The sequence below is a fragment of the Salminus brasiliensis genome, chromosome 12 (assembly GCF_030463535.1).
Source record: "Salminus brasiliensis chromosome 12, fSalBra1.hap2, whole genome shotgun sequence".
Classification (NCBI taxonomy): domain Eukaryota; kingdom Metazoa; phylum Chordata; class Actinopteri; order Characiformes; family Bryconidae; genus Salminus; species Salminus brasiliensis.
Window position 1 is genome coordinate 31,786,355 of NC_132889.1, and position 14,621 is coordinate 31,800,975.

At 44.4% G+C, this 14,621-nt stretch overlaps 1 protein-coding gene across 3 annotated transcripts in view; it reads left to right on the forward strand.

The window, feature by feature from the left end:
- Positions 1-343: 343 nt before the first annotated feature.
- Positions 344-14,621, forward strand: part of znf385c (zinc finger protein 385C) — a 118,874-nt gene continuing 104,596 nt past the window's right edge. For all 3 annotated transcript variants that reach the window (XM_072694181.1, XM_072694182.1, XM_072694183.1), the window contains exon 1: positions 344-408. In XM_072694181.1, the coding sequence (XP_072550282.1) occupies positions 366-408 (43 nt within the window). In that variant the 5' untranslated portion in view covers positions 344-365. The remainder of the gene's footprint in view (positions 409-14,621) is intronic.

Genomic DNA, 14,621 nt, shown 5'->3' on the forward strand with positions numbered 1-14,621 from the left:
TTTAGTCCAAAGTCAAATACGAGGGAAGCGTCTATTAATTTTATGCAGCTGATTATGAGAATGGACTGCCTATTCTTTAATCCATAAATGTGCTGCACGAGGCAAAACACCTCAGGTCCTAAAGTGCATTTGCTTCCACGTGCTTCCCCGGTCCTTCAATATTAAAGAAAGCATCAAATTACACAGAAAAGGGGGAAAATTTGTGCACTTCTCAGCACGCGCCGTTTTGGAATCACGGCGCGTGCGCATTGACGCACGCGAGTTGTCTCCGGAGCGCGAGGCTCGAGCTTTGGCATCAACACAGCGCGCCTCGTTCACTCTACAGTTCGCGGGGGCAGCGGAGCGCGAGGAGGAGCGGCGGGAGCATGCTGGGCTCGGAGAACCACGCGGAGGAGAGACACGGAACCGGTAAGGACCGGCGAGCACCGACCCCACCTGTTTAGCGCGTTTCTTTGGCCCGCGTGAACTGAGCCGGTAATGTAGTTACGCTGGAGGTAACGGTCCGCTTAGAGGGACTGTGAAGAGCAGGACACACCTCAGCCAGGCTGGGCGCGCGCTGCTCGGTCCAGTTTGGGGACCATTGTAATAACTATTGTTATAGTGTGTGTGTGTGTGTGTGTGTGTGTGTGTGTGTGTGTGTGGAAAGACCTTAGTTTAAAATCTGGCACAGTTATTAGGTAAGTCTGTAATCTAGTCTGTAGAGATGGTCAGTGTGTGTGTGTGTGTGTGTGTGTGGTAGTCCATTTCTGTCAGGTACAGGAGAAATCACCTGTTTTTACCATCCTTCTGATACGGTTTTGATTTAGTATCTTTAATAATGACTGATTTTCTCAACATTAAAACTTATGTTAAAATGCTGATCTCGATATTCTGACCTTTCGATATTTAGACTTGTGAAAATACTGACTACTGAATATTTAGACTTATTAAAATACCCACTTTTTCAAAATATAGACTTATTATGTTAAAATTCTGACTTTTCAATATTTAGACTTGTGAAAAGACTGACTACTGGATATGTAGACATATTAAAATATTATACTGAATACTGAATATTTAGACTTATATCAAAATACTCACTTTTTCAATATTTAGACATATGTGAAAATACTGACTGCTGAATATTTAGACATTAAAATACTCACTTTTTCAAAATATAGACTTATTATGTTAAACTTCTGACTTTTTGGTATTTAGACTTGTGAAAATACTGACTTCTGGATCTGTAGACATTATAAATATTATATTGAAAACTGAATATTTAGACTTATATTAAAATACTCACTTTTAATATATAGACTTGTGTTAGAATTCTGACTTTTTGGTATTTAGACTTGTATAAATACTGACTTCTGAATATTTAGACTTATATAAAATACTCACTTTTTCGATATTTAGGCTTATGTTAATTGTAATTTTAACACTTAATTTGTGTTAAAATTCTGACTACTGCATATGCAGACATTAAAATACCCACATTTTCAATATTTAGACATATAATGTTTACAATAAGACTTTTCTTTATTTAGACTTTTTTATGTTAAAGTACTGACCTCGACCTTTTCTGAACATTTAGATTATTATTGATTATTGATTATTATTATGTTAGAATATTGACTAATTGTCTCTACTTTAAGACTATTTTAAGACTCCCCTGTTTAAATAACACGTTTTGTTAATGTTATGTAGTGAGGTGTGTTTACATATTCCTGCACAACAACACGTCATTTAGCCAAGGGTGCCAAAACTTTTGCATGGGACTGTGTGTAGCGTGCGGCAGTCAGGTCAGTCAGGTCAGTCAGCTGCTGTGTGTTTGAATGTGGCCTAATGTTAATCTTCACTGCTGAGATTTTCCCGCGCGTTTGGAATTCTGTCTGAGACCGGCGGAGCCTTTAAAGTGTGTCCTTGAAGGCCTGAACGTCGCGAGCGCGCTGTTTGATCTGGATGAGCGACGAAACCCATCAAACGTTCCCGCCCGTTTTCCTTTATAACGGCAGAGTCAGACGTCACAGCCGGTTTGTGCGTCTCGCGACCGAATTCCGGCGCTAACCCCCCCCTTTACTCTCACAGTCAGTCCGCGCGCGCTGCTGTTCTGCTCTCCTGCTCTGCTGCACTTCTGAGCGCTCACTCGCTCTCCTGCCCCTCATCTTCTGCCAGTGTCTGTTTTCAGAAGGGAGCGTGCAGCCTGTATCAGGGCCGTTTTCCAAAGCTCAGTCACCAAACAAACATACACCAATCAGCCATAACATTAAAACCACCTGTGTATTGTTTATTAATGACACACTGTTTAATTAAAGGTGCGTGAGAATGGAAACCTGTACTTTCCTTGGCGTAGTTGAGTAATGAGAGTTTGTAAGTGATGTACTATAACCCGGAAACGCTGTTGTGCAAACCCCACTAATGTAAAACTGAGCTGTATAACGAGCCAAATTCAAAACTTCAAAGCTTACTTAACAGTCTTGGCTCATTTTGTCTACATCCCACTAGCGAAACATCTACTTCGGGAGACTTCGGGAGCGAATCTGAAAACACAGACTTACACTAGCCACCCCGGAGAGGGGAGAATGGCTGACCGGAGGCTAAAAGCTAACACTAGCCGCACTGAAGAATGGACAATGGCTGAACGGAGGCTAAAAGCTAACACTAGCCGCACTGAAGAATGGACAATGGCTGACCAGAGGCTAAAAGCTAACACTAGCCGCACTGAAGAATGGACAATGGCTGAACGGAGGCTAAAAGCTAACACTAGCCGCACTGAAGAATGGACAATGGCTGACCGGAGGCTAAAAGCTAACACTAGCCGCACTGAAGAATGGACAATGGCTGAACGGAGGCTAAAAGCTAACACTAGCCGCACTAAAGAATGAACAATGGCTGAACGGAGGCTAAAAGCTAACACTAGCCGCACTAAAGAATGAACAATGGCTGAACGGAGGCTAAAAGCTAACACTAGCCACACTGAAGAATGGACAATGGCTGAACGGAGGCTAAAAGCTAACACTAGCCGCACTGAAGAATGGACAATGGCTGAACGGAGGCTAAAAGCTAACACTAGCCGCACTGAAAAATGGACAATGGCTGAACGGAGGCTAAAAGCTAACACTAGCCGCACTAAAGAATGAACAATGGCTGAACGGAGGCTAAAAGCTAACACTAGCCGCACTAAAGAATGAACAATGGCTGAACGGAGGCTAAAAGCTAACACTAGCCGCACTGAAAAATGGACAATGGCTGAACGGAGGCTAAAAGCTAACACTAGCCGCACTAAAGAATGAACAATGGCTGAACGGAGGCTAAAAGCTAACACTAGCCGCACTGAAGAATGGACAATGGCTGAACGGAGGCTAAAAGCTAACACTAGCCGCACTGAAAAATGGACAATGGCTGAACGGAGGCTAAAAGCTAACACTAGCCGCACTGAAGAATGGACAATGGCTGAACGGAGGCTAAAAGCTAACACTAGCCGCACTGAAAAATGGACAATGGCTGAACGGAGGCTAAAAGCTAACACTAGCCGCACTGAAGAATGAACAATGGCGGAACGGAGGCTAAAAGCTAACACTAGCCGCACTGAAGAATGGACAATGGCTGAACGGAGGCTAAAAGCTAACACTAGCCGCACTAAAGAATGAACAATGGCTGAACGGAGGCTAAAAGCTAACACTAGCCGCACTAAAGAATGAACAATGGCTGAACGGAGGCTAAAAGCTAATGCTAGGCTAACCAGAAACCAGAATATCAGTGGCTGACAAGAAGCTAAAAGCTAATGCTAGTCAGACCAGAGAAGGAGCAATGGCTGACTGGTAGCTAAACGCTAATGTTAAGAGAATCAGAGATGTGAGAATGGCTGAGTGGAGGCTAAAAGCTAACTTGAGGCCAACCAGAGAAGGGAGAATGGCTGATTGGGGGCTAAAAGCTAACGCTAGGCCAACCAGGGAGGGAAGAATGGCTTAATAGAGGCTACAAGCTAAGGCTAGGCCAACCATAGAAGGGAGAATAGCAGGGGGGAAAGCTATATGGAGGCAAAAAGCTAAAGCTAGGCCAACCAGAGAATGGAGAATGGCTCAATAAAGGCTAAAAGCTAACGCCAGACATACAGAAAAGGAAGAGTGGCTTAACAGAGGCTATAAGCTTATGCTAGGCCAACCAGAGGATGGAGAATGGCTGACAAGAGATTAAAAGTCAACGCTAAAAGGAAAAACAGCGCATATCATTCTCAAACATAATAACATATGAACATATTAACCTACTTAATAAATGCATTTTATCACAGTTATGAACAGTATGGCTTGCTGCAGACAATCTGGCATGCAGCCCAGAATACCTGCAGTAGTAAACTCCCATTAACGTAACATAGTTTTGTTATGACTGATGATGAGAAATGGCGAAGATCAGATATGACTGAAAGTGCTAAGCTTGTTAAAGCAGCATTATGTGAGAATTAGTATTTCTTGCTCCTGGGCTCCCCCTACAGTTGAAGAGCATAATTTTAGATTTGAGCCACCCTTAAAGGACATGCTTTACACGTGCATTTCTGGACAAGCTGAGGGATACAGAACGATCACTGAAAGTGAAAGAAGCATGAGGACTGAGATGGTACAGTGATATAACAGGATTTTTACACTAATATGACGCCTAATATATGAACTAATATGGCAGTTCTCACGAGTTGCCCTATCCCCCAGAGTCCAGAGGTCCAGAGTAGCAGCGATAGTAGTGCTGTTCTCCCTGTTACAGGTCAGTGGAGCTTCACAGTGACTTTGAAGCTGTTATTTTTAGGTAGAAATGCTACATAATGTTGCTTTAAGCACTTCTGATAACCATCATGAGCATTTACTCTGATGGGCATATTTTTTAGCAGGTTTTGAATGGCCCACTGAGGCCCATTCAGCTACTGAAGTTAGTCTTGTGACAGCAGCGCTGCTGCACTCCCTTTCTCTCCGGTGTCGGGGCTGATGTATGGTTATGATGTTCTCGTTGAGCCAGAGGCAGAGGGAGATAAATCACAGCGGGGAGAGATGCGCTTGGGTGGACAACGTGATGAACGGCTCTTGTTGTGGCCATCAGGACTGCAACTGCAGCTTCAGCTTCTGCGGCTTTTCTGTGGCTTCTGCGCCCTCTGTATCTTCTGTGGCTGCTGTTCATGGGGATCGTGGTTTGCTGTGGCGCGAGTTGTTTTGTGGGCAGCTTTTCATTTCAGGTCAGGAGTAATCTGGCTGTAGTTCAGAGAGGTCAGTTGTTGTTCATATCGGGAGCTGTAAAAGCTTCTGTATGTGTATGGTGTGGATGTACGCGAGAGTGTGTGAGGTGGGTGTGTCTACAGCCTCTGATTACAGCGTGTTTTAATCTTCTGGTTGTGTTTTTTGCAGGATGTATGTGTTTGTATATGTGTAGGTTTGTGTGTGTGGGCTTGCTTGCCATTTCCCCTTCCACACAGCACTAATTGCACATCCGGGTTTGAGGACATGAAAACATGGGACCATTTTAGAAAGGGGAGGGGGTCACATACATGCACCCGTGATGCAAAATTCGATGAAATAGAATGGATGGTTTATTGAGTATGATCGGAAAAAGTTATTATTAATAATAGTAATAATAATAACATACAAATGTTTGTGGACACCCCTTAAATGCATAATAAATACATCCTAAATACATTCAGCCACTTTACCTTGCCCCCATTGCTGACGCAGATGTGCAAACACACACAAATTTCCATTTGCCAATAGAATAGGACTCTCTGTAGCAGATAAACATGAACCTGTTGGCACCGTTCCTAATGCCAGGCATGGGCTAGAGGGGTTTAAAGCCTCCCAACATTGAGCTGTGGAGCACTGGAGCTGTGTTCTCTGGAATGATAAATGGTGCTCCATCCAATACTTCTGGGATGAGTTGGGGATGAGGTGGGGTGGTGATCATCCAACATCCTGACTTAGTAATCAGACATCAAATTCGCACAGCAATGCTCCAAAATCTGTTAGAAAGATTTCCTGGATAGTTGAAATAGTTACTCCAACAAAAGCCGGATATTTTAATTTTAATACCCTTAAATGAGCAGGTGTCCCAATACTTCTGTCCACACAGTGCATATTTCCTGTATATTCTGGATGTTAAGTATTCAGTGTTAGTAAAATTAATATATGAGTATTTGAATGTCTGTGGTCACTGTCCACTCCTCGCGTATAAGTTTTGATGGGTATTTTTAGAAATGAAGGCCAGCAGTGGATTGGGTGTAAATCTGTGATGTGGAAAATGCTGAGGAGAATCACACACTTCTAAAGCAAACCTGGCCTTGACTGTTATTTCAGTGCTTTAATACACTGACAGAGGCATGGAATGAATGACACATTTTTCTAGAAGCTTTATCAGACAATAAATACAAGTGTTCCCTGTACAGCATAGGCTAACTAGAGTGTGTGGGATTGTGTGTGTGTGTGTCTATGTGTTGTTGGAAAGCTACACAGACAGTGTCACAATGACTGGGCATAACATTCTGCCTTCAAACAGTCTGTTCTTATTCCGTCAGAGAGGGGGAGAAACTCTGCAGTGTCGGGGTAGCACTGCACGAACACACATTCACAGATTCCCTATACAGGTTTTCTTGACACAATACCAGTAAAATATCCACAACATCTTTTATTTATTCATATTATATACATCTGTACATATCTAATCTATACACACACACACATTTGTGTAAAAATAATCCTTGTGTAGGTCCCCATTGTGCCACCACAACAGCTCTCACCCGTCGAGGCAAGACCTCTGAAGGCATCCTGTGGTATCTGGCACCAAGACGTTAGCAGCCCTGTAAGATGTGAGGTGGGGCCTCTATGAATCGCATCAGTGAGCCATACGTGCCCATGACCCTGTCGTTGGTTCACCACTTTTGGGAGCACCCCTCAAGACCTGCCTGGTGTTTTAGACATGTTCTGACCCAGTCATCTAGCCAATCCACATATTAGACAGTGTGTTAAATGAAGGCAAGCAGAAGAATCTGAGCCACTTTGATAAGAACCAGTTTATGTGTGATGTCTACGACTGGGTCAGAACATCTCCAAAACATCAAGCAGGTCTTGTGGAGTTGCTGGTGTGCAGCGGTCAGTACCTACCAAAAGTGGTAGAAAGGACAACTGCTGAACCGGCAACAGGGTCAGGAAGGCCCCACTTCACAACTTATAGGACCTAAAGGATCTGCTGTTAAGGTCTTTGTGCCAGACACCAAGAGTCCATGCCTAGAATGGTCAGATCTGTTGTGGTGGCACAAGGGGGACCTGTTAATATTACGGCTGATCAGTGCATATAGGTGATCTGTGCTTTTACTGAATGTTTTAATAGTCCGTCGCATTTTCACGATGCCAATTGGTGGCTATAAGCTTCCATTACTTGATAGTTACATTAGCCTTGTAGCTTCAGTGGTGCTAACTCCATTTGGAATAAGGGGAGATTCTGTTGACCTGTTACTGTGGTTTATATGCAAATAGAGTTTATAATTATAAGAGACAGCAGGGAGCAGGATAGTGGTCCTGACAGGTGAATTCAAAAGGGCAATTTCTGTTAATGAGCTTTTGAAAGCTCTCCCATAATCCCCCTCTTGTCTTTTCATCTCTACATCTCCCAACACACAAACATACACACACGTGTTCTACACACATGGACATATGCACATGCATGCACGCACAACTCTTCTTTACTCAAACAGACAGAGCGGTCAAGTGAGATGACCTCTGTCAGCTCTCTCTCTTTAAGTTGCAATGTGTGTGTGTGTGTGTGACAGCTGCAGAAGGCCGTAGGGTGCACAACCTGCCCTTTTCTTGAGCACAGCTTCAACACCCCTGTCTGTTCTGCACTCAGAGGCACAGTCAGTAGGAGCTGGCCTAAGGCACAGCAGGCTAATGTTTAAGCAGCATGGCCACTCTGTTCCTCACCGATTGCTGGACACACACCCTCCATACACCTGCACATACACTGTGGATCACATTTATTAAACGCAGCGGTAAACACGAAATACACAGCTTGTATAATTGCCATAGGAAAGCATTGCCAATAGACTGGGATAGACACTGCTAACCATGCCCAGTGTCAAGTGTCGGCTTGAGGGGTGTGAAAGCCTCACAGCCCTGTGCAGTAGAGTGCTGGAGCTCTGTCCAATAGCCTTCTCAGAAGACTAGAGGCTGTTACCAGTAGTGGGGGGGGGGGGGGGGGGGTATTACCATATGATCACCTCCCCAACTCATTCAAAGTACTGGATGGAGCACCATCATTTCAGAGGACACTGGAGGACCCCTCTAGTGCCAATGGTTCATGTCTATCTGCTCCAGAGAGTCCTACTCTATCTGCAGTACTTCTCTACAGGGACTAGACAAACAAGTTATGTGTGTGCATGTGCACATCTGTGTCAGCAATGGGTGCGAATTAAAGTAGCTGAATGCGTTCATTTAGAAGGGGTGTCCACAAACATTTGGACATGTAATGTACTGTAAACTCTACACTGTAAAGTTATTATAGTATATAAATGACCAGACGTGGTTAATAAGACTTTTGACAGGACATGCACACACCCTCTAACCAAGTGGTCTTCACACACCCGAGTGTTTGAAGCCTCCTTCCACTCGGTCAGCTTGAGCTGGCCACTTCAAGGTGTATTTGTGAAACCCAGGTGGCCAGGTTTGGCTACTGTTAAAAGAGAAGGCTCACACACACTCACTTACACACAGACACAGTCAATCAAACCAGTGCCCCCAAACAGTACACTTCTGTGTAGACCATGGGACAGACACACACACACACACCCACAACCACACACAAACAAATAACACACATGAATAGGGGTCTATGCGGGTAGGAGCTGGTAGGCCGCATTAGCTCAGGTTCCTGTAAGGCAAGTATGAAAGAAAGTACTGTTACCTCATCAGCAAAGAGTTAAAAATGTATGTGCCTGTACATGTGTGTGTGTGTGTGTGAGTATGTGTGTCAAAGCAGCCTCTGTCTGAACAGTATTTGATCTAACCTTGCCTAGTTAGACAAGTTTGCAACTGAGGTGTCTATATTGTATCGGGTATGGGCTATTTTATCCCAATCCTGTTCTGAGTCCAGTTATTACATATCAGTAGACCAACAACAACAGATATCAGTCCAGAGTGTGTACCACTACACATACACACACACACACACATAAGTATATCTACAGCTCATGGTAAAGAGTCAGAAGTCTAAGATTAGACCTTAAACAAGAAATCTAGTGGAAACCAAAGACATGATGCTGTCTCAAGAATACGAAGAATGGCTACGAATGAAAATGTAGTGTTGTGTTTGTTGTAAATAAATGGCAGTTAGAGCAGTTTAACTAACCCTAGTTAAAGATCCACTAAGTAATCCATTCAGATTTCCCATTGCACAAGGACTCAAGGTGACCTTTTAGCAGCAGTAGTAGTAGTATGTGTCAGCTGTGATGTGCATTGTATGGACAAAAGAATTGGGACAAGGCTTGCTACTAAAAAGGTAAAAAAGGTAAAGGCAAAATGTGTCCTCTGCGTTTGGTTCATCCATGGTGGTGAATCTTACATTAGTAAAATAGGGGCAGTAGGCACACTCACCCAGTGCAGCCAATTCCAGCACAGAGGGAGCAGGGCCTTGCTCAAGGGCCCAATAGTGGCAGCATTCTGAGCCCAGGTATCAAACCCACAACCCTGTCATCAATAGCCCGGAGCTCTTACCGCTGGGCCACCACTTTCCATAAATCCTAGATTTTGGATTTGATTGTATTAAGTGACAAGAGCGTTAGTAAGGCCAGGATGTTGAATAATCACCACCCCACCTCATCCCCACCTCATCCCAAAAGTATTGAATGAAACCCCACCCATCATTCCAGAGAACACAGTTGCACTGCTCCACAGCTCAATGCTGAGGGGCGTTATACCCCTCTAGGCCACACCGGGCATTAGGCATGGTGACAATAGGTTCATGTTTATCTGTTTCAAAGAGTCCTATTCTATTGGCAGTACTTCTCTAGTGGGAATAGACACACTGTATCTGCATTTGCACACCTGTGTCAGCAATGGGTGCTGGTTGTCTAGGGATTTAGCCTAGCACAGATTCTTGCTCACTTTCTAGCCCAGGTTCCACTCGTGAGTATTGGGTGGGGTTTACCTAATTTATGGGGATGTGTATATAACAATTACCCAATCCCTGTTCATGTGAATGCTCCCTATTAATAGGAATAAACCCAGCACTAAGTGAAGACTAGCACATCTCCTCCGACACAAGTGAAGTCAGCATCACTGACATCCCCAGCTCCCCAGCTCCGAAACACCAGCTAACAGATGCCAAGAAGTAAAGGCCAATTGTGCTCTCCATGACTCTGGCTGCTGATGGCAAGCAGCATGACTCAGGATTTAAACCAGTGATCCTCAGATCATAGTGGCAGCCCACCTTAGTCCACTGGACCACTCAGTTTTGACCGGTATACTGTAGGAAAGTGGCTCTCCAGTGTTACTTTACTGTACCATACAGAAAATCATCTAGCAGCTTGTGGACCACCTGAAGCTGACTTGCGTGGTGGGAGCATATTCAGCGAGCTGCATTTGAGCAAGATGTGAAACAAACAAACACTCCGTCAATAGGCACAGCTCAGTGACGGCCCTCTGATTCACCTTTGCACCATTTGTGTGTTTGTGTGTGTGTGAGTGAGTGTGTAGGAGTGAGTGAGTGAGTGGGTTTTGTCTAGTGTGTTAAATGAAAAGGCAGAATCCATAATCCATTTCTGGATTGACAAAAATGAGGTGTTACTCAGCTGCTCCACGCCAACATTAATCTTTCACACTCTCTCTCTCACTCACACACACACACACACACACACTGAGACTTGCACACACATCTCTCTTATACTTTATTGATCCAAGAAGTTTCTCTCACAATGAGAAGCTCTCACATATAGACCTCTCTAATCAACTGTGTTACTGTGACGAAACACACTCTGATGGAATCAATACTCACTTGCTCTTCTGGGTCAGTGTGCATTTGAGTGTGTCTGTGTGTCCATGTGTCAGAGAGTGTGTGTTTGTATGTGTGTGTGTGTGTGTGTGTCAGAGAAGGAGAGAAGCCCAGGCAGTAGCTGATGGCATTTACAGATAGTCAGAAGGTAATGAGCTGCCTGATGACGGGGTTGATTCTTTATCCGATGCTGTTGTGGAGCTGCTGCTGTTTCTGCCGTCACTGGATGGACTGTCTGTCTTAAAGCTTAAAGCTTTCTATTAGTCTGCCTCTCCCCTTTGATTAAAACTAAGATTATAGGCCCCGGTGTGCCCTTACAATCAGGCTAATCCCTCAACACACACACACACACACACATGCTCTCTGTTGCTGTCATAAGAGTTTTGGACAATATTGGAAAGGGCCTTCTGTCCTTTAGCCTGTGTGATGAATGGACTAGAAATCTCGAAACGCAAACCAAGCAAACTGCATGTGTAAAGCCAGGGTTACGATTTTTAGCCCGATTTTAGCCCCGATTCTCAGTCTGGCTGAGTCTGTGCTGGTCGGCTCTGGCTGCAGATATCTTGTCTGTTGGAGTTGACAGTTCGATTGGGAACCGGGTAGTGTGTGAGAGGCGCAGACTCCTATTTTTGGCCTCCTGGTATACTCCAACTGTCCAGTGAAGGCTTTCTACTAAATTGTGTAGTATTGCTGTGAGGATTTGATTGCATTCAATGACGAGTGTTAGTGAGGTCAGGATGTTGGATGATCACCACCCCAGCTCATCATCCCCAACTCATCCCAAAAGTATTGGATGGAGCTCCATCATCATTCCGGAGAACACAGTTCTTCCACTGATCCACAGCTCAATGCTGGGGCCCCCATGCCTGGCATTAGGCAGCATGGTGCCAGTAGGTTCATGTTTATCTGCCCCAGAGAGTCCTATTTTATTGCATTAGCACATCTGTATCAGCAGTGTGTGCACCTTAAAGTAGCTGAATGCATTCATTAGAAGGGGTGTCCACAAACATTTGGACATATAGTGTATATGGAACCAAACGTGGTTATTATATGGCATCCTTCAGAGAACTGTTTAGATATGTGAGGGTGAAGAACCCTTACATCAAATAAGTGCAAACCTGGTTCTTTATGGAACCAAAAGTGGTCATTCTATGGCAGTTCGCAAAGAGTGTACAGGACTAATAATCAACTTCCACAGGACTCCTACTGGACTATTTATCAGTTCAGAGAGGACTCTAGAACTCTAGACTCTTTTTTCAGATTCAGCATTTTGCTGATATGCCATTAATATGCCTTCTCAAACATACTTGGTCATGTTGCATGTATGGTTATTCTACTCTCTATAGAAATGCTCAACAGTAATAGGAGTAGTAGGAGTGGAAGGGGCGTTCTGGAAGTGGGTATGTATTTTTATACTAGTCTTGAATGCAGCTCTGTTCTGCATCAGTTAGCAGCGTTAACGAGGATGTCAAGGACCGTTATCTGAGCACATCCCTTCTCCGGATCGCCTCTCCTGACCCTGGAGTTGCACAGACCGGGTGTCCGCGGGCTGGCTGCGTCGGGCTGAGAGGGCCTGGAGTGGCCCTGGGGTGTCCTGGAGCTGTGATTGGGCCTTAAGGAGGCAGTGACGTCCACACTAAGCTGACTCACACTCAGGGTTTGCGCGCAACAAGGCTCTTGACTTAAGCTCCCCTCAGCTAGCTCTCCTTTTCTCTTTACCTTGGTCTATTTTCAGGTCTTTTCCCATCTCCGTCTGGCCGTGCGATGGGGTCAGCGCTGTGTGAATCACCGTCACGCTGTGGAAAAAGGAGAGGATGTGGGGTGAAGGACTGTAGTTTTATAAAGAGACGTCAACCTGGTGCTCACGATGCTGCTGACGTGTGTGGTGGCTTTTATTAGCTTGGATTATACCACTTTAGCTGGAGGGGTCCTGTATGTTGGTCTGTGCTTTACTTTCGGTAAAGCTTTATGGCGAAACTTTGGGATAACACACTGATCAGCATCCGTATCCGTATGTAAATCTGTGCCAGGTTACGAAATGGCCAGTTTAAAAGGTGCCAGACATTGAATTGTTGAATTTTGTTGTGATTTGTTGAATTCAAGTTGTGCTGTGATGCATAAATAATAAGTACACTATATGTCCAAAAGTATGTGGACAACTCTTATAATGAAAGCATTCAGCTACTTTAAGTTGCACCCATTGCTGACACAGATGAGCAACAGCACCCATGCAGCTTGTCTAGTCCTTGTTGAGAAGCACTGCCAATAGAATAGGACTCTCTAGAGCAGATAAACATCAACCTACTGGCACCATGCTGTCTAATGCCAGGTGTGGGCTGGAGGGGTATAAAGTCCCCCAGCATTGAGCTATGACGCAGTGGAACTACAGTGTTCTCTGGAATGATGGATGGTGCTCCATCCAGTACTTTTGGGATGAGTGGGGAGGTTAAGGATGAGGTGGGCTGGTGATCTTCCAACACCCTGACTTCACTATCTCTCTTGTCACTGAATGCAATGAAATCCTCACAACAATGCTTCAAAATCTAGTAGAGATGTTTACTCTTTACATATAGGCATTGGATAAGGTGGGGCACACTCTCTCACACCTCCTCTTAACCGTAGTTTTATAGTCATTTATTCATTATGAGCTGTTATAAATAATCCTGGGTTTAAACTGAATAATAATTCGAGGGTTAAAAGATTTTTAAAAAGCTACGCTGTTCTCCTCGTGTACTGTGAGTAGTAGTAGTAGTATGTGTGTGTGTGTGTGTGTGTAGTACTGTAGAGACGCAGTAGCAGCAGTGATGTGGAAGGGTATTTTTCCTTAGACTGCGTCTTGTGCTGATTAAATATTTCTGTTGCCCTAGTTGAGCACAGAGCCACTGTGAACAGGACCACATTATGACCAGTGTGTGTATTAGTGTGTACGTTCAAGCCTATCTGAGAAGGCTTTGGCAGGAAAGAGGTAAAGGAAAATATGCAGGAAACAAAGAGGCTCTGTACCTGCTTACGCAGCAAGCGCATACGCATTTCACAGGCTGATCATCAGATCATTTACCATTCATGATTAAACTGCACTGGACACTGGACAGCGTTGGGCTTCTCGTCTCAGTCTTGTAGTTCAACCAGGCAACATTTCTGGAAGCATGGCAGTGTCTATGGTGCTATGGACATCCACGTTGTGTTCCAGGAGTGTCTCTTGAAACTCCAAGAGTTGTCATGCAGCCTTTTGTGAGGAGCAGAGACTCCCTTTTCTCTGTATAGTGCACTGCACAGGTCATAAAGCTATGATTCCTACACCTGAACACTGCACTAAATGGTAAACAACCTGTGACTAAATGGAAAAGGCTTCACATTAGACTTATATCGATCAGCCACAACATTAAAACCACTGGCAAGTGAAATGAATGACATTGATTTCTGGTTACAATGGTGCCTGTCAAGGAATGGATATATTTGATAGCAAGTGAACACAAGAATGGGCAATGAGCCAAACATCTCCAAAACATCAGGCAGGTATTATGGGGTGTTCCGGGTATGCAGTGGTCAGTGCCTACCAGAAATGCTCCAAGGAAAAACAACTGGTGAACCAGCACCAGAGACAAGGGCGCCCACCTCACAACTCGCAG